This window comes from Lontra canadensis, unplaced genomic scaffold (assembly GCF_010015895.1).
Source record: "Lontra canadensis isolate GAN:19392208 unplaced genomic scaffold, GSC_riverotter_1.0 scaffold66, whole genome shotgun sequence".
Lineage (NCBI taxonomy): Eukaryota > Metazoa > Chordata > Mammalia > Carnivora > Mustelidae > Lontra > Lontra canadensis.
In genome coordinates, this window is record NW_022631060.1 from 8,627,362 (window position 1) to 8,653,974 (window position 26,613).

Consider the following 26,613-nt stretch of genomic DNA (forward strand, 5'->3'; position numbering starts at 1 on the left):
AACTGGCTCACGTGAGATCAGAATTCCAGGCCCGGTTAACAGTGGGCAGTAGAACTTCCGCGGCAACTAGAACACTGTGACTGGTGATCTCCCCAGCTCACTGGTCACTTGGATCATTGTTTCCTCCTCTGTGGAGTAGGAAAGATACAGGACGGATTGTGAATTACTTCGAGAATGACAGAAAAAAAGCAAGTACGAGGGTTCTCTTTCTTTCCCTCTCTCCTCCTTTACTGCCTCCCACCTCAGCGGGGACACACGGGAAACCCAAGCAGGGCTGACAGTAGCAGCTGAAGTCACCAAGCCCAGGCCCCCACCTCTTCTGCAGGGAACTGGACGACTTGGGCAGCACTGGAGACCCACTGATATAAAGCTCTTCGGGGGTCCCTTAAAGAGACCACTCCTTGGTCACAATAGCATAGCGGCTGGACCAGGAATCCAAAGTCCCCAGTTCACTTGAGGCTCTGGTTCCAGGTCTGCTGTGAACTAAGCAGGTGCCTGTGGGCGAATCCTTTCTGGGATTCAAAAGGAAACGGGACAGCAGTTTCCTCCTCTAGAACAGAGGGCCACATCGAACACCCCTCCCCCAGCTTGGCCCTTCACCGAACTGTATCGTCACCCAGCCCCCCCACCCCCCGCCTGTCATTAGGTTCTTTCCCATACTTTATTTATCTTTTTAAGATTTTATTTATTTATTTGACAGAGAGAGATCACAAGTAGGCAGAGAGGCAGAGAGAGAGGAGGAAGCAGGCTCCCTGCTGAGCAAAGAGCCTGATGTGGGGCTCGATTCCAGGACGCTGAGATCATGACCCAAGCCAAAAGCAGAGGCTTAACCCACTGAGCCACCCAGGCGCCCCTTTTCCATACTTCAGATAGATTTGGAACACACCCAGACCTGTAGGACACAGGCTAGGCTATACACTCTGATCTTACAGTAACACTTCTGAGCTGCTTAAGTCTCTAGAAAGGAGAGGTGGCTCGGGTCAGGTTCAAGGCTGACAAACAACTACATCATCCAGAGAGCTGAGCTGGTGGGCATGTTTGTAAAAAACACAACTGTGGGCGTAATACTGAACTATCTATCCCCTCCCCTCCCTTGTTACTGGGTTTTCTTTTTCTTTTTCTTTCTTCTTCTTCTTCTTCTTTTTTTTTTTTTAGATTTTCTTTCTTTATTTGAAAGAGAGAGAGAGCACAAGCAAGGGGAGTGGCAGGCAGAGGGAGAGGGACAATCAGGCTTCCCACAGGGTGGAGGAAGTCCGACACGGGTCTTGATCCCAGGACCCAGGACCTATGACCCAAGCCAAAGGCAGTCGCTTAACCAACTGAGCCACCCAGGTGCCCAGGTTTTCTTTATCAAACCTTCAACAGGAGTGTTAGAATTAATGTGCAAAATATTTTCCTTGCTCATTGTTTTCCTGATTTAAACTTACAAGGATACCACCCATTCTCCAAAGTATTTTTGGATAGTTACTTTGGGGAAAGAGTTTAGTTGGGTGGTATAGATGGGTACATAGAAAAGGCATTTTTGCTTCCCAAAAGCCAGTTTTCATGATTCATGCTTGGCTAGGTTTTACTAAAAGAACATTTCGCGGCAGTGGGAGGTCTTGCCTAATGATAGAACTAATGCACATTTATGATGAAGCATCTGGAAAGCACAAACTAGCACAAAGAAGGAAATGAAAAATGCCCACAGTTCCCCACAAAGACCACTGCCCACGTTCTGACAGATCTCTTTCCGGGAATATATAAGCATACGTATACACATAGAAATGTGGAGGACTGATTGACTACGGTCAAATAGAAACATAGATGCTTGTCTCTTGTAACTCTGAGACTTAAAATTTAATTCTGCTTTTCAAAAATATTTTATTTCATGTAAAACTTGTTTTCGTAAAGTTTTATCACTTTGGTTAATAACGTTCTAGTTTTTCAGATACAAGGTAAGAAATTTTACATGATATGTTCTTCATCTAAAGACAGACGTTTTCTTCTTTGAACTTGGACTCACAGTTTGTAACTTGCTTTTATAATTTAAACAGTTTTTTTCCTCCATTTTAAATATGAGAGCATACTTCCCATACTAATGGGCAGTTCTGTGAGTTCTGACAAAAGTACACAGTTCTGTGACTGCTGCCACCATTGAGATGTGGAATTATGCCGGTTATGAGCTAGTTACTGAAAACATGACAGACAGTGAATGCCACCAAGCTTTCTGTCATTTGAAAGTGCAAATATTTAATCAATCTTTTCTACAGGCCATTTCGGTTTACAATCTTCCTCTTAATGATTTTTGCAGTCTGGGAGGGAATGGAATGAATGAAGGAAAATGAGTGAAATCTGGGATTTCATTTTCCTGGAGTTGTACCAAACGGGCTTCTCCCTTCTCTGCTTGGGTAACTGCTCATCCTTCGAGACCCAGCTGAGATGTTATGTCCTCTGTGGTCCCACAGCGCTAAGTTACACACTTGTTAACTTGACATTGTAATAGTCTTTCTCCTCTCCCCTCCAGGCTGTGAACTGGGCCAAGGGATATCTTAGACAGCTCTGTGTTCCCGAAACCTAGGCATTATGCCTGGCTCATAATGCTCTCTACACATGTTCATGAAATGAATGAACATTCCACACCGTTGAACTAAATGTTGGCGCTGGGCTGATTTCTTAGGAGACAAATACTTTATGGGTGTGGTGCGAATCTGGGCTGGTTGGATTAAGCTGGTACACTTGAGGAGAGTTGGAAATTTTCCTCCGTTCCAGACCCTGGGCCAGGGGCACAAATTCCTACTTTTGTGCATCATTATTTATTGGATGAACTGACCCATGAATGAAAGAGGTCCTGGGCCCTAGGAGAGAAAGCCAGTCAGACCAGCGCCTGTTGCTGGGGAGCTCTCAGTGGGAATCAGGAATCCACCCACTCCCCACACGACCTTCACTTAGGCTTGGGTGACTTCGGGGACTCCTGGCTCCCTCACCACCGACACAGGAGCCAGTGGCCCTGGCAGCAAGGCCCTGGCCCTTTGGCCTGTGGAGAGTTTGTGCTGCAGGTATCAAACCGTGAGGGGCCAGCATCTGCTTTAATTTATTAAAGGCATGTTTATCATCTCTGTGTCTGCAAGAGCCAGCACGGGACTTGGCCCAGAACAGGCGTTTTTAAAAGTTAAGTACAAAATATAAGTGAATAAGGACGAAGACCCTAACCACGGTAGGATCCCACCCGTTATAACATCCCCGGGGTAGGCCTTTGTCATTTCCGCATCCTGCAGATGGGGCACAGGGGCCCGCGGGCTCCCCGAGTTGCATGTGCTGGGAGTCGAACCAGCCGTTCCTGGTTCCCAAGCCTGCTCTCCCCTCACAGCGCCCACGGGCCTCCACAGCAAACGCTGCCCACCTGGGCCTCCGCAGGTACGGCAGGTAAGCCTCGGTGAGCGGGCCCCGCGCAGAACCGCGTCCTTCGGAGTCCTGTAAGATTTGGTCCCGAGGAAGCGCCGGTCCCCGAGGAGGCAGCCCGCAGGTGACCCGCAGGTGACCCGCACCTGGGCGCGCCCTCCTGTTAAGGTGTGCGGACGCGCGCCTGGTAAGGGTCTGGCTCAGAACCTGATGCACAGTAGACGTTCGATAACGGCCTTTGGCTTGCCCGGCGGCTGGAAGGGGAGATTCGGGGTCAGATGCCTTCGGGAAGCTGCGGCAACACCGAGACGACCCCCACCTGGGCGGGGCGGGGCTGGGGGCGGGAGTGGGCGTGGCTCCTCTCGCACCTCGCCAATCGTCGCCCGAGATGACCGGCCCGCCCACCTGAGAGGGCGGCGCTTGCGCACTCGGCCACCGCGGCCCTCCTCCCGGGGGGGCGGGGCCGGTCAGCGGCGCTCGGCGCTGACGCTGCGCCGACGCGCCCGACGTCGGGCACGTTGACGCCGGCGACGCGCAGCCGGGCCCGCTCCTGCTGCGCTCAGCCAGTGTCCGGCCGCGGGCCGGCCTTAGTGACTAGGGGGCTGCGGGCCCGGGGCCGGCGGGCGCGGGCGCGGGCTGCCTTCGTCGGGCCCCGAGCTCGCCCGGAGCGAGCAGCCGCCCGCGAGCCGCCGCGGAGCCTCCTCGCCCGCTCCCGCCGGCGAGCAAGGTAAAGGAGCGGGAGACCGAGGCAGGCTCGGGGCGGAGCGGGGCCGAGGTCGCCCCGGGCGCCGGCCCCCTCCCCGCGGCGGGTGCGCGGCGCTAGCTGTCAGCCCCCGGGCGCGGGGGCCGGAGCCCGGCGGGACCCCTGGCCGGCGCGCCCCGAGGGACTGGCTCCTGGGGCCGCGCGCCGCCCCCTCCGCTGACCGCGGCGCCCCGGTCACCCGGGTGGCCGGGTCAGCCCCGGTCAGCCCGGCACCGGGCGCGGGGGCCGAGGACCTGTGCCCGAGAGAAGCCGCGACCTGGGCTGCGCTCCAGTTGTCAGCGGTCCTCCCCGCCTCGGGGTCCGGGGACTGTGCGGCGCTCGGCGCGGGTGCGAGGGGGACCGAGGTCGTTGTGTCGCCGCCCGGCGCGCAGTCCTCGGTATCGGCTCCTCGGGGGTCCAGCCTCCGGGTCCGGCCCTCCTTCCCCTCGTGCCGGCCTTATGTGGGGGACACTTCTCCGTTCTCCCCTTTCACTTTTCCTTCCTTCCTGGCCGTCCGCAGCGGTAGCGACCAGCTCCGTGTCCGTTGTGAAAGTTTCCTTTTCTTTCCTTTTTTTGGGCTGCAAACTTACGTAAGTTCGGGTGCGGGACCGCCGCACCTTGCAGCCATTGGAAGACACCTTTCCCGGCGCTGAACGAGTCCAGTTCCTTTTAGCGTTCAAGCAGATCCAGCCCCAGAGTTGAGGGAGCCGTCAGTCCTCCTCGGGAGCTGACTGCACACATTCCTGTAAGATGCCTGGTGGATTCTGTACTGGCCAGTTTCACGGGCTGTATGCTCCTTCTGTGCTTTTCCCGAAAAAGGATTGGGTGGCATGTGTTTTGACTTTCTCTCCCCACCAACCGGGAAATAGGGGAAAAAAAAAAAAAGGGTTACAGAAGCACACTTGGTTGCAACAACTAGGAAGTAGGGCTTCGCAAACAACATGCCACAGGGTTTGTTCTTCATGGGAGGGGTATTCTCTGGGGTCTTTACCCCTTCCCCGGATTATTGCGTGCCTGATGTGTTCCTCTTGTGGGTTGCGGACTCGGCACTCCTGTGTGTGTGTTCCCGCACTTACTTATATTCAGAGTAAAGTCAGAGCTGAGAATAATGAGGTTCGGTGCATTAGTCACACACAGCAATAACGTTGCAGGTTTGCGGGAGCCCCTGTTTGCACTTAATGACTCGAGTCTGGGTCTTCTGTTTCAAGATGATGTGCGAGGTGATGCCGACCATCAGTGAAGCCGAAGGCCCCCCCGGAGGAAGTGGGAGTCATGGGTCCGGCTCCCCGTCGCAGCCAGACGCAGATTCACACTTCGAACAGCTGATGGTGTCCATGCTGGAAGAGCGGGACCGTCTTCTGGACACGCTGAGAGAGACGCAGGAAACGCTGGCCTTGACCCAGGGGAAGTTACACGAGGTTGGTCACGAGCGAGACTCCTTGCAGAGGCAGCTCAGCACGGCGCTCCCGCAGGTATGGATGCTTTGCACCTGGAGCTCTACAGACTCTGCGCTTCGGAGTCTCTCGGTGTGTTTTTACGGTACCCTCTCTCACGGTGTTCACGTTTTAGGCGAGCTTGTGAAACGGTTCTGGTTTTCGGAAGTCATGTGCAGAGAGTTTCTAACGGTTAAACGTACCGGGCAAGGATGAACTCCGTGGTGGGCTTCGCTGTAAACACCTCGGAACTCTTGTTCCCTCCCTCGGGCAGCAGAAGGAGCTGTCTGGATCTGGGACAGTGCTCTGAAGATTTTGGACGGGGGCCACGAGGCGTCCCAAGCTTGTGGTGCCTTCTGTTCTGTGGTCTCGGGCCTTTCTGGCTGAACGTGTGCTTCTCGTGGATTGTATCACATAGCTCCCACTTTCTAAAGAAATCTCATGGGCAGATGGGGTTGATCTCACCGGAGGGATGTTTTTACAGCCCACCTTTAGAAGAACGCCTGTGTTTTGTGAGTGCAGTTTGTCCGGGGGAGCATGAGACGGAGATTAATTCCTTCGGAACTGTCTCTTCGCTGATGAGAATCGTCAGCTTGAAGTGACCAAATCGTTCGTCTGAGCCTGTGACGTTTCACGGCTGTTTCAAAGCCGCCTCTCCTTGTGGAGCCGAGCGAGGACGTAATGATAGGTGAGGGGAGAACGTCACCCACGGAAGTGTAAGGCGAGTGGCACCTGGTGCTTGGTGCTCGCAGCCGCCTGGGTGCCCCTTGACTCAGCCGTAATAGGCGCCTTTGTGGTCCTTTCAGGTGGGCCTGCCTAAGCGCACGTTTGTGCTCCCGCCATCGGGCTGCCGTGCTCAATTAGCGAATGAGTAATTGCTAGCCCGCATGCGTTTCTTGGCTGCGCTCGGTTCTCCTGAAAGATCGATAAGCCAAACGTTTGCATTTCCTTTTTAGCAGTAATAAGCTGGCGGTACTGCTGTAGTGCGCCCTCTCCGCGGGCTCGGAGGACCAGCGCGGTTCTTCTCCGGCAAGCCTCACCAGTTCTGTAGTTTGCACGGGTCGGGTTTTATTACTGCGAGCTTGAAAGCGTGGGCCCAATGATGCGCCACCGGATTTTAGTGTCCTTGTCCATTTTTCAGTAGATTTTGCTTTCTTGTTTTGTTTTGTGATTGTTACGTGTCTTAGTGTAATTTGAGGCCGTGCACTAAGTGCATATCAAATACTTAAGTATTTGATCAGGTCGATTTTTGGAAGAAGGAGCACACATGACCTGACAGAGGGAGAGGAGTTCCGTGCAGTGGCGGGGTTGTCACCGGTTGCCACGATTGCTCTGTGATTTGTTTGTAGCTACTGCTCAGTGTGCTGTAGCCTGGAAGCTCTTGGTTGAGTGGAGAGTGCAACACTGGCCACACCCGCTAAGCACCTCCCCAGCTGCCCACCTCCCTACCTCCCTGGCCTCCCCTCCCCGCTGCCTGCCTCAAGGCCTGAGCACCTGAGAGCACCTGGGGCTGCCCACGCCCAGCAGCAAGAACAAACTGTGGTACGTTCACGCCAGGGAACCAGGTGCTGGTCACAAGCACGTGTTCGCTAAGTGAAAACAAGTTTTCTGAAACGTCCACTCCCCACTGTGAATTTCTCTGAGTATGTTATAGTTGAAACCTGTTAACGTGTGTAATTACTTGCTCACAGACTGTGCCGGCAGTGCAGATGCCTTTACTCACATACCTGCCCGCCGCACTCTCCGCCACCAGACCCGCGTCAAACGCTGCAGCAAGCCCAGTTCCCCAGACGGTTTACTAAATGGTTCCTGTTTCTCAGATGCTGCTCCCAGGGGCTCAGGCTGAGGCAGGCAGCCCCTGGACAGAGAGATAGAACATTTCCACGTTTCCCGCAAGCCCCCTCCGACCCACTCGCAGCACTTGTGCCCCAAAGCTTACCCGTGGTCTTGACTTTTACCATCGATGGCGTTGGTGTGCTCTGATTCGTGTGAATGAGACAGTCGTTGAGCCTTACGCTTGGGCGACGTGTCTGTCTGGCCCCTTGGAGCTTTGCTCATTCTCGGGGCGGTCTAGCCCCTGGCGTGAACGTGCCACAGGTATTCTTCCTGCCGGGCGTGGGTAGTCCCAGGTGCGGCCCCCGGCGGGTCTCACTTGCCTGTTGGTGCCGGTGCGTGTGCATTTCTCCTGCGTGACCGCGTGTTTGTCCCCCCACCCACGGTGTGTGCGCGCTCAGTGGCCGACCGGCCCTTGTTGGTGTCGGTTCCTGCACTTTAGCTGTCTGGGTGGGCGTGAAGGGGCAGGAGGCTGAGTGCGCTGTGGGCTGTGCGCTGGCTGCTGCCCGACGTGGGGTGAGTAAGCAGGGGCAGGTCTTCTCTGTGTGCGTCTGTTGGCGGCTCGGATATCTTCTGTGAAATGATTACCTCTTGCCCATTTTTCGATGGGGTTGTCTGCTTTGTTCTTTACTGATTTGAAGGAGTTCTTTGTATTATTTTGAATACATATACGAATGGCAGATTTTTTTAATAGTCTTGTGGGTTTGCCTTTCATTCTCTCAGAGGTGTCCTTTGATAAGTTTTTTTTCCTTTCCAGTGCAACAGCCATTTCTCTTTTTCTGGCTTCTTGCACTGGCTCGGGTCTTCAGTGCAGCCTTGGATAGAAGCGATGAGAATAGGTGTCCTTGTGTCACTCCCAGTACCAGAGAGAGCTTTTAGTAGTTGACCATCGCATGTGATACCGGCTGTGGCTTTACTGGGATGTTTGTTATCAAAATATGAAAGCTCTCCTCTATTTTTAGTTTGCTAAGGTTTTCTTTTAAATCATGAATTAAATTACATTAAGTTTTCTTAAATGTGTTTTCTGCATCTTTGGGATAAGTGATTTTTTTGTTTTTGTTGTTAGTGTGGTGACTTAATTTAATTTTTTTTTTGCCACACAACAATAATCCCGACTTGATCTCTGTGTATTCTCTTTTGCTGGATTTTATTTGTTAATATTTTGCTTAGGATTTATTCATGAGGGAGGTTGGTCTGTCGTTGTACTTTCTTGTACTGTTCTTGTTAGGTTTCGGTGTTGAGGTTCCTGCTGGTCTCATAAAACAAGGCAGGAATCAAAAGAAATGAAATCTTGTCATTTGCGAGGACGTGGATGGAACTAGAGGGTATCATGCTTAGCGAAATAAGTCAATCGGAGAAAGACAACTATCATATGATCTCCCTGATATGAGGGAGAGGAGATGCAACATGGGGGTTAAGGGGATAGGAGAAGAGTAAATGAAGCAAGATGGGATTGGGAGGGAGACAAACCATAACTGACTCTTAACCTCACAAATCAAACTGAGGATTGATGGGGGGAGGGGGTTGGGTGAGGGGGGGTGGGGTTATGGACATTAAGGAGGGTATGTGCTATGGTGAGTGCTGTGAAGTGTGTAAACCTGGCGATTCACAGACCTGTACCCCTGGGGAAAAAATACATGTTTATAAAAAATAAAATTAAAAAAAAAAACAAACAAACAAGGCAGGAAGTGTTCCTTGTGTGTTCCCAGAAGGGTTTGTGTGGGCCTGATGTTTTCTTCCTTCAGTATTTGGAAGAATTGTTTGGCAAAACCAGCTGGTATAGGGCTTTCCTTGTGAGAAGGTTTTCAATCTCAGATTCATTTTTTTTATGCGGAAATAGGATTTTTCTGACTTTATATTTCTTCTTGTGTCTATTTAGAGAAGGCTTTTTTTTCCTTAAGAACTTGCTCAAGTCATGGCTCCTGGGTGGCCCAGTGGGTTAAGCCTCTGCCTTTGGCTCAGGTCATGATCTCAGGGTCCTGGGATCGAGCCCCGCATCGGGCTCCTTGCTCAGCAGGGAGCCTGCTTCCCCCTCTCCTTCTGTCTGCCTCTCTGCCTACTTATGATCTCTGTCAAATAAATAAATAAAATTTAAAAAAAAAAGAATTTGCTCAGGTCACCTAAACTTTCCAAGTAATGATGTAAAATGCTTCATAACACCCTTATCATCTGCAGAATCTGTTGTGATTATTTCCTTTTAAAAATTCTTAATACTGGGGCACCCTGGGTGGCTCAGTTGTTAAGAGTCTGCCTTCGGCTCAGGTCATGATCCCAGTGTCCTGGGATCAGCCCCACATCGGGCTCCCTGCTCAGCGGGAAGCCTGCTTCAAAAGGAAAAAAAAGAAAAAAAAAATTCTTAATACTGGTAATTTGTGCTTTGTCTCTTTTTCTTGAATATTTTTTTAAGAAAATTTTTTTTTGTTCATGTGTTGCAGCCCCTAAATACGCCCTGAGTTGTTTCAGTCCTTTGAAATGAGTCGAGCTTTTCTGATGGCTCAGCGTGTGCTCATTTTCATCGAGTGTTCCTTGGGTACTTGAAAATTATGCGTGTCGGTGGGAATGCAGTGTTCTGTGTTTACTGCTGAGAAGACGTTTGTTAGTCACGTAATTCAGATTCTAGTAGCCACGTTCAGTAACATAAGAAAGAGGTGAAAGTCATTTTAAGAATATGGTTTATCTAACACCCATATCCAGAATATCCTTTCAGTGGATAATCAACAGGAAAAAAACCTAATGGAGTATTTTACATGGTTTTATCATATGAAGCCTTTAAAAGCTGGTGTGTGTTTTATATTTGAGAGCACATCTCCATGGAGTAGCCCCGTGTGACAACAGACCGGACAGCCCAGCCCTGCACCCAGGGCTTCATTGCCGCTGTCGTGGCTTCTGTCAGTGACTGAGGGCACATCCGAGGTCGCCCTCCATGCTTGTGGGTTTGGCTCGTTTTCCTTTTCTGTTTTCATCAATTTTTATGTATCTTGAGATTGTGTTATTAGGTCTGTTCAAATTTGAACTCTTGTTTTCTTGGTCGATGGAACTGTAATCGTGAAACGTTCCTGCTCATCTCCAGTAATGGCTTTGGCTCTGGAGGTCACTTTACTTGGGAGTCGTATCTGCCCTGTCAGTTCTCTGTGGTTTCGGCTCACCTGCGGGTCATTTGCTGTCACCTGTCTGCGAGCTCACGTTTTACGGTGTACCTGTGTGAAAAGGACGCGCTTGGCTTTATTTTAATGAATTTGACAGTCTTTACCTTGCGGTTGGAGTATTTGCTCTGTTTAAATAGACTGATACGTTGGTTTACAGGTACCATATTACTTCGTGTTCTTTGTTTGTCCCAGCTGCTCTGTGTTCTTTTTTCTCTGGCTTTCGTTTCGAAGTAGGAAGTGTTTTTTAATTGTATACTTCTCTGTTAGGTTGTTGGAATATACGTATTCCTAGGTGCGGGGTGCAGTTTAAACTTGGGCCTAATTTAGTACTTTTACTACTTCCCTGATACTACTGTTGCCTTTGACACTTGAAGGCATTGAACTCCCCTCCACCATTTTTGTCATCATAATATTTTTAAATTTTAGGTCGATTTTGGCCCTGTCATCATTGCTTTGTGCATTTAATACTTATTAAGATTTGGGGCACCTGGGTGGCTTAGTCGGTTAAGCGGTGCTTTCAGCTTGGTCATGATCTCAGGGCGCTGGGATTGAGTCTCACATCTGGGCTCTCTGCTCAGCGGGGAGCCTGCTTTCCCCTCTCTCTGCCTGTTTGTGATCTCTGTCAAATAAATACATAAAAACTTTTAAAAAGTATTGATTAAGATTTATTTTCCTAGTTAAACTTTTTGTCATGAAGTTGTTCTTTACTCCTTTTTTTTTTTTCATATTTCTGTCAAAGACTACTTTTCTTTTCCCCAAAGAACTGCTTTAATATTTCTTTTAGTTCATGTCCATGGTTGAGGAATTGTCTTTTTTTTTTTTTTTGTCTGAAACATCTTTACTTTACCTTTAGTTTGGAAGAATGTTTCTGTTGGACATAGACTTCCAGGTTGGTGGTTATTTCTGTTCAACATTTTATAGATGCCATTTCATGGTCTTCTGGCTTCCTTTTTTTTTTTTTTCCTTGAAAAGTCAGCTCACAGTGTTACTGTTATCCCATTGAACGCGGTATCTTTTTTCCTCTTGTTACTTTTAACATTTTCTTTCTGCCTCAGACATTCTTTATTGAGTCAGTGGCTTGGTTCTTTAATCAGTTTTGGAAAAGTTTTGACTGTTATTTCTGTAGATATTCAAAATTCCCCATTCTGTCTTTCCTCTACTTTGAGGGTCCCCATTGGACCCTTTTACCATATCCCATGTGTCTTTTGAGCTCTTCTGTTTTCTAAACTTTTTCCTCTGACTTCTGTCTAAATATATTTTTTTACAGACCTGTCTTCCAGTTCACTAATTCTCTCTTCACCTATGTCTATTCTGATGTTAAGCCCACAGATTGAGTTCTTAATTTTAACTGCTATATTTTTCAGTTTAGAATTTGTTTTGATTCTCTGAAAATTTTCCCTCTGCCAATATGTATTTGAAAAGTTGATGTGTGCATCCAGTAACTCTGGTATATGGGTCATATCTTTTGATCTGTTTCTGTTCTTTTTTCTTTTGGTCTACATACTGTTATATCCAGTCATTCGTTCATTCTTTCTTTCCCTCTTTTTCTTTCTTTTTAATTGAATGTTGGATATTGTGTATGAAGAGCTGTAGAGGCTCTGGGTGAAGCTGTCTTCCTTTAGCATCTCCCTTCACACACCCCAGGTGGGGAACTGGGGACCCCCAGACACTGGGGTTTAAGCTTTGTAAGCTGCCATCTTCCCTGTCTCCCCTCCTTCCCACCACGTAGCCCTCCAGGGCCTCCATCTGGAGGCCTGGAGTGTTTCCCGGGGCCCCTCCTTCTTGGCAGGTCCTGAAGCCCAATTCTTGCCTCCTGAGCACAGGAGATCATTGAAGGCTCCGCTCCTGGAGTGCTTGCAGAGTGCTGGGCTCACTGTCTGTGTGTCCCTGCTCTCAGGTATCTTGGCTTTTAGACCTGGTGGACTTGTCAGGCCTGCACTTTAGTCTGGTCTTCCTGTACCCATGGAGCTGTCCAGGCTCCGTTAGCCAAGGCTTTCTTCTTGGCTTTCTACTGTGTTTTCTTTCCGGCTTATTGGAATATTGCCCCCCCCCAATCCCTGAGTAAAATCAGAATCATCAAATGCCTTGAGGGAGAGAGTGGCACGCTATAAATATTAGAGTCGCCTCAGAGGGCTCCCTTTTGTCTGGAATCTCCCTCCGTGGTGGTTGCCTCAGTATCTCTTTGATATCTTCAAATAGACTTAAAAATGTGCTCAGTTTTTCTAGTTCTTGGTGGGTTGACTTAGAGACTATCTGTGCATATAACTGGAAGTGGGAGACTGGCATGCTCTGTGTATCTGACATGTTAAAGTCATGGTAAATATGTCAGTTGTCATTATGTGGTACAGGGGAAAAAAAAAAACCCACTAGTCCCTGTGTAGTGCCCATCGTCCTTTTCCTAATCTGAGTCTCTGGTTTGCCCATGCTCAGCCACTGTGCATGGAAGGGCGATGGGGGCGGCAGCCTGGCCCACCAGGTGCCCTCCTCCTCCCTTGCTGGGTATCCACCCAGGGTGGGCTCTGTGGTGACAGGCTGGCTGTGGCGGAGAAACCCCGGGGGCAGGGGTGTGGTGAGATGGCCTAAGTGACACTTATTCTGTGACTTGATCACAGTGATGAGTGTTTTTAAAAATTACTGCTCATTTAGTCTTCCCAATTTTATTTAAAGTTGAAAATGCAGATTTTATTCTTCCAAGTGGAGTGCAGTGATTTCACAGTCTTTTTGTAACCAGCAAATGAGTTTCTCAAAAGACATCTCACCCAGAGAATTCCAAGAAAAGAGAATATGTTCGGCTCAAATTGTGGGTGGGACCCCAGGTTTTGCCCATGTCTCGCCGAGAGTCTGCGAATCCCTGGGAAAGCGTCTACGTAGGACTCAGAGCGCCCTGAAGAGTGAGGTTTTAAAAGCACAACTTAGTGGCGGGTAAGGCCACCTGTGCAGGTGCGTTGTCGCCACAGAGGCGTCGGCTGGCAGCCGGGCAGATCGTCAAGGGAGGAAGGTGGAAGCAGAGCCTGGCCGGGAGGATGAGGGCCGGGGGCGGATGAGTCAGGGCCAGGCTCTGTGGCTGGGGAGACCACGGAGGATGCTAACGCTGGCCGTCACGCTGCGGGGAGTCACCCCCACATACTCAGCCCCGCAGCCTCCCATTGGGTGGAGAACCGCAGGCTTTTCTCAGGCCCTGCTGTAATGCGTGCTGGGGTGCGGCACTCCTCCGTAGTTCCATTGTTAGTGCTCTTCTCGGGGTTTGATCCCTTGCCAAGCTTGAGTTAGTACGTTAGGGAGGCTTGACCTCATAGTCCGAAGGAGGTGAGATGAGCTAAAAGGCTCCACGGCAAGGATAACGTCCGTGGCCCCGTGGCGGTCGCGCTGCGTCGTGGGCAGCCGACATGCGCAACTGTGTCGTTCTCCTGTGCCTTCTCTGTGGATATGCTGCTGTCCCCGAGAGCAAGGCCTTTCTTCCGGCCTGTCTCCTGCTCACCGGCAGTGCTGGGGACCGCTCTGTCGCTGGGCGCCCGACTCTTCGGGGGAACCAGTGTCCGTGTGTGTGAGGACCCCAGGAGCGCTCGACTTCTGACCAAGCGGCTTTCCTTGTGCTCAGCGCAGTGTGCACTGCGGGGAACAGCGCCTGCGACACTTCCGTGTCTGACTGGTCAGGACGTCGTAAGAGGGACACGTGCCAGTTACAGACCACGTGAAGGCGCAAGCTCTGCTTACCCCCTTCCGCGGGGCTTGACGCGTCTCGCTCTTGCCCCAAGCCTTCCCTCATCCCCTCCGTGCTTGGCGCTGCTCAGGGCTTCCGGCGGCGCGTTCCTGCGGTCGGAGGTAGGCGTGGGCTGCGGGGTGGCAGCAGACCCCTCTGACCGCGGGGAGCCACGGTCCACCGCGTCTGGCGCACGTGCGTCCCGGTTCGCGCGCTGCAGACGGAATTGGGCAGCCCTGGGTCCTTCCCGAACTGATGGACCCGCTTCCGTGAGGAGCACCCCTGGTCGTCTGTGTCCGCTCCGTGATCGCGCTCAGTTATCATCACCCTTCCTCAGACACCCTGTTGTCCCCTCAGATGGGCTCCTGTGTCCTCTTGCCAAGGCCCTATTTTCTTTGAACATTTCACTGTTTTCTGGTACCAGAATTTGTCCCAGCCTCACTTTGTGTTTTTCCCGCCTCAGATCTGAAATCCGTCTTCTGAGGAACCCTGGTTCCTTTTACTGGGGAAATGATGTTCAGAATCTAAGTGAGCGAGGTGTGCTCGGTGTCGCTGGGGTTTGCATCGTTTAGGTCCTTTTTGGAGACAGAGCTACACAGAAATACTCATTGAAAGAGAAACCTGGATTTCACGTTGCTGTTCCATTCGCAAATTAAAACTTACTTTCCCCTTGATTTGTTTCCTGTTTCTGTCTGTTGTCCTATCGTTTCTAACGATGTCAGCATTATTTTCCTTATCTTATGATGTACGTAAAGCAGTTTCAGCCTTCTAATACCGTATTGGCATAATAATCCTACTGAGTGAAGTTTTAGAATGTCTTTGCAGTTCTTCTGGGTCTTAGAATAAATATGTCTTAAGACTATACAGTTAGAGGGGCGCCTCGGTGGCTCAGTTGGTTAAGTGACTGCCTTCGGCTCGCGTCATGATCCCAGAGTCCTGGGATCGGGTCCCACATTGGGCTCTCTGCTTGGCGGGGAACCTGCTTCTCTCTCTTGCTCTGCCTGCCACTTTGCCTGCTTGAGCTGTCTCCCTCTGTCTGACAAATAAATAAATAAAATCTTAAAAAAGAAAGAAAGAAAGTTGAGGTCTCCTTGAGGCTCATCTGTATTTCTGAGGCATTGATTTCTCTTGAAATCTTAAGGTGCTGTTAAGAAGCTGGGGCACATTCTTTGCACACCTGCAAGAAGTTTATGGGGAGACATGGGTGGCAGGTCAGGTCCGGGTGTCCTGTGTGCCCTGAAGTAAACAGAGAAGCGGCGGGGAAGATGGTTTTGACGAGTCTGAGTGTTCACTTGAACAGTGCGGTATGGTGGAGGGCTCCACTGGTGACACCCGTGGACCCTAATGGTCCAGAAGTGCTGTGCGGCTCCCCGTGCTCCCTCCGTCCCCACACCGCCACCGCCCACAGGCGCTGCAGGGAGGCCGCGGGCAAGCTGGCGCTCCCGTCCTCCTGCTGTCGGGTGGCATTTTCCCAGAGCAAGTGCATCTCCCTCCTCGAGCAGACGGACAGCTGAAAGCAGGCACGCAGGTGCACACCAGCGCATCTCTTTTGCCTCCACCCGAGTCTGCGGGCCGGTCCCACCCGCTCCCCACCCGCTCCCCTGCACGCCCGAGCTCAGGGCAGCCCCACAGTCTGTTCAGCTGAGCCCAGGGCTTGCGTACAGTCTCTCCCTCGTGACCTCATCCCTGCCGTCCATCCCTGTGCTCGTCCGTCCAGGGGGTGGGGGGCACCAGCGTCATTTTCATTTAGCAGACGTTTGCGCGCATCTGCCACGTGTGGGGCGCCGCCCGAGGGCCGGGGAGCCGGTGTCTGGGAGACGCCGTAAGACGATAGCTGCGCTGATGGCCCGCAGCCTCTGGGTAGGGATCGCCTCCCCGAAGCCTCGTCTCCGTCCTGTAACGTATCCTTCAGGCTGTAAACCATCCCGGAGAGCTGGTGCCCTGTGTTACAGATGAAGCAACGGGGGCGCAGAGAGGTCTGGGCGCTTCAGGGCCTTTGCCCCTTGCTTTGCCCAGGCCGTGAGGTGGTCCTGCGCTGGGATGTCCACCGGGGTCCTCCCTTCTGGCGCCGCCTGCACGTGGGGTCACGGCGTCGCTAATGCACGCAGAAGGGCTTTCTCGTGCGCTGTGACCCGCAGGTTGTGCTCGGAGCCTGAGCTCTGGCCGCCCGCCATCAGAGCAGCCTCACGGGCTGTGGGGACGGTGACGTGAGCATCCCTGTGATGGTGTCGCAGCAGTGACCGCCAGCCACTGCTCTGCTGGTCACCACTGAGCCGCATCACGGAGTTTGCTTGTGGTGAAGGGTGCTTCCCTTCCTGGTTCCTTGTGGTGGCTGCGGCCAGTAGGGAGAGGGTCCCAACGATGGGGATGCTTACGATGCACGCGGTGCTCGGCGTCCCCAGTGCCCACCGTGTGCGGCACCGCCCCAGAGGCGGTGTGCTGTGATGCGCTTGTGGGTGACACTCCACGCTGCAGGCGCAGACGGCGTAGCATAACGAGCGAGCCTCGCCGCGCGCTGCCCGGCTGTCGTGCGCGGGAGGGTAGAGTGGGGATGGGGCAGCCGGCAGTGTTTCTGGGAAGGCGGGGAGCCCAGCCTGCCTGTGGGAGGCTCTGGGGAAGCTTCCTGTGCACCCGGCGCATGTTCCTTCCCGTTCACAGTCGGGCTCCGAGCGCGTAACTGGGCCCAGGGCTGCCCTGCGCCGTCCCGACCTCCAGGAGAGGCTGGGAGGGCCAGTGCCGGCTGCTCTCGACCTCCCCGGGCCACGTGCTGCTCCTGAGAGGCGGGAAGGGGGCCCAGAGGCTGGGTGGCCAAACTCGGTGACATGGCAACAGCAGGACTAAGAGGAGTGACAGTTGTGCCTGTAAAACTGAAGGACGCAGTGTCGTTTAGAGCCGCGGCCGGTGTTGGCACTGCCTGGCTGGGTGATCAGGGACAATTGTCACGGCCGTCTGCCCGCTGCCCCGACCCCCTGGGCAGGAAGAAAGGACACTTAGCAAATGAGGACTGAAACGGGTGATTTGGGGTTTCTTCCTCCCTCACCCCCCACTGCGTCACTGGCCTTTCTTATCCTCGCTCGCATTCCTGTTGACCTTCCCGCGTGTCGAGGCCCAGGAACGAGAAAGGTGCGTGGACCCAAGTGCTGTCTCTGGTGTGCGCCGTCGCCTGCAGCGGGGAGGCCCAGGGAGGACGGGGTGTGCGGGGCTCCGGGCGACGCGGGCAGGTGGGAAGGAATGTACGGTCTGAGGTGGTTTTCTTGCGCCGACTACAGAAATACTTGCTCGCCCCAAGGTTCAGTGGCGGACTGAGAGACTGCTTGAAGCGCCTTCCCGTGGACCGGCTCCGTGCGTGTCGCCCGAAGCCTGGGCGACCAGCGCCGTCCTGTGTGTCACTGCATGGGACTGCCCCAGGGGCCAGTGCTCGGAGGAAGTGAGGTTCTCTCCAGAGAAGCTGTAGTTGTTAGGAAGGTGGCCTGTTAGTGAAGCAGCCCCCGGCCGCCCTAGTCCGTGGAGCCAGCTTAGAAGCTCAGGGAGCACTGTGCTCCGAGTCCTCGCTGGAACGCAGTCGCCTCTGCACCAGAAGCCTCCCCGTGTTGCGTCCTTGTCCATTCCTCTTGAGGTTAGGGTTCTCCTGCAAGGCCCGCAGGATACTACAGAAAGCCATAGGACACACAAAATGTGAGCTTAAAGTAACTTCGCAGACTGTCGGTCTCGGGGCGCCTGGGTGGCCCCGTCGGTCAAGTGGCCGACTCCTGGTTTTGGCTCAGGTCATGACATCAGGGTCCCACAATCGAGCCCCACATCGGGCTCTGTGCTCAGAGCAGAGTCTGCTTGAGATTCTCTCTCCCTCTCCCCCTGCTCGTGTGCCGCTCTCTCTCAAATAAATAAATAAAATCTTTAAAAAGCAAAAACCTGTCAGGCATTTAGAGGGTGCTCAGTCTCCCTGGTGCTTGTGTCCGCTCTTTGTGGGGTTCCTGCGCCTGCACGGTTTTCATGTTAGGGGACCTCTGTGGAGGGACTCGAGGGAAAGGAAGCACTTGCTGTGCAGACGCATTTGGGGAATTGTTTTCATTCGACAAGGGTGTCACACCCAGGACTAGGAACTGTATTACCCCTTCCGCTCTTTCCTGTGGCCATTACCTCGAAGATGCACCTGCCTCGTGGGTCAGCCTCCGCTCTGGAAGAGGAAACTACGTCTGTGTCCTCAGCCCCATGTTTGTGATGTTCCTTCCACGTCCCGGCCCAGCCATTCCACACCCGGGATGCCCCACCGGGTGTTGAGTGCAGAACTGTGATCATCCTTCCTCTCTCAACCCCCCACACCCCCGGCTTCACCCCACGCTCCTCCTCTCCCAGGCCCTGTCCCACAGCGCAGTTTCTGTCCCTGTTTTCTCTTCCGGTGTCATTTTTAATTCCTTTTGTACTCCAGCATCCTAGGTTGGGCCCTTTGTGCCTCAGGCCAGGATGGTGAGGGCTCCGCTCACACCTTCTCTTCCAGTCCAGCCAGCACACGTTCTGATGCCCTCGACTGAACCCAGACCTCACGCGGCCAGGTTTCCTGCCATGGCCGCCCGTGCTAGCCGCAGGGGCAGGATCCACACTCTCTCAGCTCGGCACAGCTCCACGTTCTGCTGCAGCTCAACTTTCCCACCCCATCTCCTCTCCAGACCCCCTCGTTGTGGCCAAACCATTCCGTTGACTGTGCTCCCCTCCCTGGGCCTGCACAGCTCCCTTGTCGGGAAGGGCCTCCCCACTTTCCCTGTGTCACACCCCACCTGTCTCTCCAGGCTTGCTGTGAGCGCCTGATGCCTGCTGACATTTAGGGCCTGTCCCACGTCTCAAAGAGGATGGGGTCTGATGCCTGGGGCTGCCTTTATTTTCTATTCTTTTATCTTTTCTCCACTGTTTAAAAAGGCCATCAGGGGGTGCCTGGGTGGCTCAGTGGGTTAAGCGTCTGCCTTTGGCTCAGATCATGACCCTAGGATCCTGGGATCGAGCCCTACATTGAACTCCCTGCTCAGTGGGGAGCCTGCTTCTCCCTCCCTCTACTGCTTATGATCTCTCATTCTGTCAAATAAATAAAATCTTTAAAAAAAATTTTTTTTAAGATTTTTATTTATTATTTGACAGAGATCACAAGTGGACAGAGAGGCAGGCAGAGAGAGAGGAGGAAGCAGGCTCCCCGCTGAGCAGAGAGCCTGATGCGGGGCTCCATCCCAGGAGCCTGGGATCATGACCTGAGCTGAAGGCAGAGGCTTTAACCCACTGAGCTGCCCAGGCGCCCCTAAAAATATTTTTTTTAAATAAATAAAAATGCTATCAGTTTTAAAACAGAGATGAAATAGTATTGGATGTGGGGAGCCTGGTAGAGGGGCTAAGTATCTGCCTTTGGCCTGGGTCATGATCCCAGGCTCCTGGGATGGAGCCCCACGTCAGGCTCCCTGCTCAGCGGGGAGTCTGCTTCTCCCTCTCCCCCCAGCTCCTGCTCTCTCTCTTGCTCTCTCTCTCTCCCTCTCAAATAAATAAAATCTTCAAAAAAATTGTATTGACTGTGTATCAAGGTCACCCTTGGTTGACAGAAGGAGCCACGGAGAGAGCTCTTGGGGCTCCATGGGCCTGTGTGACAATGGTGGTGGGTCCCGGTGGTGGGTCACGACCAGCCCCTCTGTACCCCTCACTGCTGAGCATGCTTCCCTCCCGCCCCCCACATCAAGCCTTGGGGCCCTGCAGAATGGCCTCTCGGCCAGGGGCCTTCACTCCTGAGGCTGTCTGGTTGTGCGTGAACTCGGGGTGCCATTGATGTGTCAGTAGCGCCTGCTGATCTGTGAGCGCCACGGCTGCCCCGGCCAGCGGCCCGCAGTGAGTGGGGGCTCCGGAGGCACGAGGCGTCTGTGCAAGCCGCTTCACAGCCCGCACACACTTGGGGCTCGGGTGCCTCGGCCAGCGGGGGGCTTGCCCTGGGGGCTCGCCATCCTCTCGTGCCCTGAAGAGAACATCCATGCTGAGTTCTGAACGCCGGGCCACCTGGTAAGCCGGTGACCTCTGCCCATCCCTGACCTGCCTGGGCCTGTGTTCTGATTTGTAAACTGAGGTAGTGTGTGGGCCTGGCGGGGCGGCCGAGCAGAACATGTGGGAAAAGGTAGGAAACAGTTTTGAAAACCATAAAACAGGAAGCAGATCTAACGTTACTGAAACGAGTATTCGTGTCTACCAAGCACCCGGCGTAGCGTCTCAGGCATCTTGATCTTGCTCGGGACGTTACTTGTCCAGCTCAGAGGGCTGCTCGTTCTCACGTCTGTGTATTTCTATCGACGAAGCGTAACAGAGCCATAGAGAAGTTCCCCAGTGAGGTCCCTTCGATCAGAGTCTCGTGCCGAGACCTCGGATTTATTCTCAGATACCGTCTGTGCCCGAGGCTCGCGGGACGGGAACCTCAGAGCCGTGAGAGTCTGAGCAGTCACGAAGCAGTACCGGCTGCTGGCGGTGGCGTGTCCCTGACTCCGTGCCCGCGCGCCGGCTGGTGGGACACCCTCACTCTGCCCGCCGCTTTGCCAGGACGTGGGGAGCAGTTCCTTCCCCCCAAGCAGACGCGGGGGGGGCGCCACGAGGGGCGGGGGGTAAACCGAGTGTGCTGTGCGTGGAGGGATCGCGGGCTGGGAGAGCCCGCCGTGGAGGGAGGGTGACTGAGCTCAGGGGGAGACCTCGCGGTCGGGGTCTGGAGCCGCAGATGTGGGAGGCGTGCAGTTGTGGAGCCGCGTGGCCGACAGTCTTGGCGTTGAGGGCGGGAGCTCACCGGACGGAGGCTACCAAGGGCTGGAGCCAGTGCACCCATGACACTGGCAGAGGGCAGTTGTGGTGGGACAGGGGCACTCAGGACAGGGACAGGTGTGGAGGGGCGGGCACTGTGTAGGCGGAAGAGATGCTTCCTTGGACAGCAGATGCTTTATTTGGTCATTTCCAGCAGCCCAGCTCTGTGGTTTTCTCGGAGGCCGTGTTGTTCCTGTTCTGAGAAGTACATGACGGAGAATCAGAAGGTGTTTTCAAGTTCCCTGTCCTTGATTCCAGCAGCCTTCGCTCCACGGCCCTGCACCACACAGTGCTTGTGTGCTGGCCGGGCCGCCGGGCACGGGGTGCTGCTGCCTGTGTGGCCGTGGAGCTCGCCGCGGGCTCGTCCTCCCACTGGCAGCTCTGCTGAGCCCCAGACGTCCCTGGTAAAGCACTAGCCATTACAGCTTGGTGTCTGGGCCTCACCCCGTCCACAGAGGGGAGCAGGCGGCCTGCTAGCCGCCCCGGCCTTCCATGCATTGTCCTTGGGCTTTCTGCCGTCGCCTCTGGCTCCTGGGAGATGCTGGCCAACGCTCTCTATCACTGTCTCGTGGATTCTGTCCTCAGGGCCCCCGTGGTCACAGGCAGGGTGAGGGGACCCTGTTGCATGCAGCACACCTGCCTGAAGTGGGTCAGAATTTCTTATCTGTCAGTTGAGCAGCCTCGTGGCGCTGCCGACGGGGTCCTGTCTCACAGCCCTGGCCGTGCCCTTGTGCCTGCTGATTGCTGTGAGGGCCTGTGTCCAAACACTGCCCCTCATCTAGAACCTAACTTAATGAAGGACCCCAAAGCATCTCCGAGTGCCTGATCACATGTGGAAGAGTCGATCGAAGCTTTCTTTGCACAGCTGAAGTGCTTTCGGGGAGCGAGGACATGGCTGCCTTGGCTGGAGGCATAGCCAGCTCAGGGCACCCCAGCCCACCCTCACTCACAGCAGTACCCTGAGCCTGTGAACCCCAGGGCAGTGCCTGGGTGCAGTGGGGGCCAGCGGGACAGCAGGCGACTGGAGGAGCAGCGCCATTTGTGGGGGAAGGACACTTGCTGTCACTTCCATGCGTTTATTTGGTCCAGGTTTTGGTGGTGTCGCCGCAGCGGAGAGGGAGACGACCAGCATCCTGGGGCAGGCCCCCCAGTGGTTCTAGAGCCTGGCGGCGTGAGAGCGAGGGAGCTGCCATCTGCCTGGTGTCCTGCAGTGAGGGCACTCGGGAGGCACGAGGGGACACCTGTATGGTGGTTGGTGCCCTGGGGTTCCCAGATGGCTCCGCACAGGTGAGCAGCTGTCACAGCAAAGAAGGGCAGAGAACGTAGTCGAAGAATCTCCTGGGGATGTTTTACTTCCATGTGATGTAACCGGACGTAGAAAGGAAGCATGTTAGAGTGTAGCCTCCAGCCAGAATAACGTTTAGTTTAATAAACAGAGCGGCCGGAGCCGGAGTCAGAGCAGCCCGTGCGATCTGTACCCCTGGTGGTTTACAAGCTGCTGAGACTCGCAGCATTGTTCTTCTTGAGATTTATGTATTCCCTTTGCCCGGGGGTGGGGGGAGCGGGCCCCAGGAGGCCGCTCCGAGGGTCTGTCCCGCAGGTGGGGCAGCCGCAGGGTCAGAACGGGCAGGCGGCGGGTAGCGTTCCCCGTAGCCGCGTTGTTGGCAAGAGCAGAGCGTGGGCAGCACGGACGCAGCCGGCCCGCGGCGGGCGGCCTTTGCGCTCACAGGCGCGTGCGTCCGAGTGGCCGCAGACAGGACGGCATCCCCAGAACCGGCTCGGAGCCCTCTGCACTCCTGCCCTTAATCGAGGGAAGCGAGGGGCAAAGGAACGTGCGTCCGAAAGCCCTGAGTAGGCGAGGAGCCCGGACCTCCGTCCCCACCAGCGAAGCCCAGGTCGCAGCGCGGGCGAGAAGCGGGAGCCGGGGGTTGGCAGGTGCTCCGTGCTGCTCGGCTTTGGGGTCCCCGAGAGCCCGTGGGGTGCTGTGAGGAGAGGGGGCACAGGCTCCAAGAACTTGAGAGCGAGATACGCAGGAAGTGCGGGTGGAGGGCGGACGCTGTTCGGTGAAAAGTCTCTCTGGGGGGTGGGGGGAGGCCGGGAGCCCAGGAGCCCAGGGCGTCCTCTAGACAGACCCGCTGAGCGCCCTGTGCTCCTCTCCCGACTCACGCGTGCGGATGCTGTCAGGACCCGGATTCACGTTTGAATGTGTCTCGGGGACTTCCTTTTGGCTGTGTGGCCGATTGAGGGAGTCGGAGCCCTGAAGCCCGTCCCGCCCGCGTCTGTGGAGCAGCTGGCTTCCGCCGAGAGCGGGGCGCACCCTCGGGGACAGCACGGGGACGGGGTGCTCATTCGGTTGTCTGGCCTGTGCGCTGGGGTGGGGCGCCGGTGCTGCCCCCACATCGGAGACGGAGGACGCAGAGACCAGTGTGCAGTCGGAGAGGTGAGTTGCTGCCCAGCACGGAATCATGGCGACTGATCCGAGGATGCTCCTCTGAGCACGTGGCCTCGTGCGCGCTGCCCGTCCCCTCAGGCCCCTCGGAGTGGCCCCGCGCCGGCGAACCATCGCCCGGCCTCCTCACTGCTGGGCGCTGAGCACTGAAGGGGCCTGTACAGGGGGGAGAAACAAACAAAAAACAAAGTAAATATTCCTTCCCCCAACCCCCGCCGGAAATTAAACCTCCAGGGCGGACGGGTGTTTGGCCCGGCGGCGGGAGCAGGTCAGGGGAAGACTGGCCGATTGACAGGTCTGCAGCAGGGGACGACCGTGGGTCCAGAAGCAGCACAGGAACAAAACGTGTTCAGGGAACCATGGGTGAGTTGGGACCATATGCTGTGCCTGAGGCACAAAGTGGTAAGCAAGGAGGCTGGAGAGAGAAGCCGGCAGAGCCTGCAGAGTGGGCCTCGGAAGCCGCCCCCCAGAACAAGGACACGTTCCAGAAGACGCTTGTGTGGAGTAGCATCAGAGCAGCCGGCCGTCAGTTAACATGGGGGCGAGGAAGGAGGCGATGTGCCCAGGTGTCTGGCCCGGACGGCTGGAGGGATGCAGTCCTGTCCTGCGCCAGGGCGGACAGTCCTCTAGGGACAGGAGCACGGACGACACTGACCAACTCAGTTTGAGGAAGATAGTTTGAGCCTCCTGGAAGACATGGAGATGCGTCGTGGGCAGGTGGACAGTTGCCCAGATAGTGGGACGGGGGGTGGCAGCGGTGGTGGCAGCCTCGGACACCGGTCAGGCAGGCATGGTGTGTCGGATGGGCAGGGGACCTAGGATGGAGCCGTGGGAGCACCAGCAAGTACGCGATGAGCAGAGAACATGGGAACAGGATGAGGCAGGAGAGTGGGAGGGAGGAGGTCGGGGCTCCCCCATCGGGCAGGTGGCAGGATTACTGAAACCAGCCTGGGACCAGCCAAGATGAGGCCATCACTGGGGTCTCAGAGCTCTTGCTGTGACGTGACGGGGTCGGAAGCCGTGGTGCAGGTAGGAGAGCGGGAGAAAGAACCGGCGACTCCAGGGAGAGCCGTGCATCTGCGTGGGGTGTGAGCACCATGCTTGTGTCCTGTAGCTCTCCCAAGTTTAGGAAGAAGAACGCGGAAGGGAGGCTTGGTATTTTTTTTTTTAAATACGATGAAAATGCATACTTAAAATTGAATAAAAAGGAGTCTAAGTTGAAAGTCTCATTTCCAGCCCCCTTCCCCAGCCACATTGGTAACCTTCATTAGGTGGGTGTCCGTCTGTAGTTTGTCTTATGTTCATACAGAAAATACTGATACGTGTTTGCTTTTACCCAGATCGAGATCACCTTGAAATACTGTTCTGCACCATGTTTTTTTGGATTCTAAGTATATAATCTTGATTATTTCATCGCTAAATACTCAGTATGAGCATAAGTTTTGTCAGTGTTTGTTGCTTAAAGAAACTGACAAGGAAACATAAATTATATATATTGGAATTTTTTAACTGCTTGTGAATTTTATTTTGATGCTTGCAAGTACTAGTCAGTGTTTGAAAAGCCAGTGCCGCTGCACTGATAAGTGGCTCCAAGTAAGTCTAGTGAGCCCGTGAGCCCCGTTCTACAATTCTGCTTTCTCTCTCGGTGTTCCCTGCTTCCTCATATGCATGGATAGGCAACTGTATATGACCTTCCTTTAAAAGGGGGGGGGGCGTGCCTGGGTGGCTCAGTTGGTTGAGTGTCTGCCTTCAGCTTGGGTCATGATCCCAGGGTTCTGGGATTGAGCCCCATGTTGGGTTCCCTGCTCAGCAGGGAGTCTGCTTCTCCCTCTCCCACTCCCCCTGCTTGAGCGCACTCTCTCCCCCTTTCAAAAATACAAGTAAGATGTTAAAAAAAAAAGATTTACTTATTTTAGAGAGAGAGTGAGTGAGAGAAGGGGCAGAGGGAGAGAAGCAGACTCCCTACTGAGCGCAGAGCCTGGTGTGGGGCTCGATCTCATGACCCTGAGATCATGACCTGAGCCGAAATCAAGAGTTGGACACAACCGACTGAGCCACCCCGGCACCCGCTCTGTGACCTTTCTGAGCATACCTTTAATAAGACACTGGGGCTTCAGAACTTATGATTTGCTCATTCATTTTGGTATATAAATTTCCAGTTTTCTTTTCAAAGTTTGGCATGCTTTTAGCTTCTACGGACAGAAAATAATCCAAGCCTGCCCGGCAAGTCCATTTTTCAGGTATTCCTTTCTGATTACTAAAAATCAGAGCCCGTTTCTGTCATGCGCTCTGCTCCCGCATGGGAAGGACATGGTGTTATCTGCCTTCCGTGAAGCTTTACTCTTGTCTCAGCAAGTTAGCAGAATAGTGAAAAGTCAGGAGGAAATAAAATGGAGCCAGTGATGGAGACTATCAAAACCAAAGGCTGGAAACGTAACTCGTAACTCGGGATGACCAGGGGACCAGGGCAGGAGAAGGGGGAGGGGTCAGGACCTTGCGGGACGGGGTGAGGCTTCACAGCTGCTTTCTACCCAGAGTCGTCCTACTGCAACCACTGGGACGACCATGTTCGTCACTTTGGGAGCTGAGTGTCACATCTGAGCCAGGGGACTTAATTTAAAATTGGACTGAGTGTGGATTTTGATCAGTAGCGTCCGGCTTGTATGACCTGGACCTTTTACCCAGGTCTGAACCTCTTGTCCAGGAAGGACAAATACCAACATTTCCAAGCACTGTGTGAAACCAGGTTCTTAACCTGATTCTGACGGTTCCGTGTTGCTTTTCTGGTTCTCAGTCCGAGGAATGTCAAGCGGAAGCACGAATCTGTTTTGCTGGGACTTCTGTTTTATGACAATGAGAGTGCTCCAAGGATGGGCATATCTGTTCCCTTCCAAGAAAGACTTCAGACTTCGATCCTCCTAACTAGAATGTCACTTTCCGATGTTCGGCTTGCCGTGTTTCTTAAATAAGCCTCTTTTCTAAAGAGGAGAAAGTGGCCGGTGCTGACCGGGCGGGTCACTCGTGGACCGCGTTTGGGGCCGGTTCTGCTGCCTTTGGTGCTGCCTGCAGTGGGAACGCAAACACGGTCCGCATATGAACATGCTTTTGGAATCTTACACTTTGGA

General features: G+C 54.0%; 1 protein-coding gene across 9 annotated transcripts in view; it reads left to right on the forward strand.

Annotated features, from left to right (window-relative positions):
* The first annotated feature begins 3,945 nt into the window (after window positions 1-3,945).
* The window catches only part of PPFIA1 (PTPRF interacting protein alpha 1), an 81,381-nt gene continuing 58,713 nt past the window's right edge, over window positions 3,946-26,613 (forward strand). For 3 of the 9 annotated variants that reach the window (XM_032879723.1, XM_032879724.1, XM_032879725.1), the window contains exons 1-2: window positions 3,953-4,108; window positions 5,332-5,595. In XM_032879723.1, coding sequence (XP_032735614.1) covers window positions 5,332-5,595 — 264 coding nt within the window. In that variant the 5' untranslated portion in view covers window positions 3,953-4,108. Of the gene's footprint in view, window positions 4,109-5,331; window positions 5,596-26,613 lie in introns of all 9 variants that reach the window. The other 6 variants (XM_032879727.1, XM_032879728.1, XM_032879730.1 and 3 more) reach the window with 4 other exon arrangements.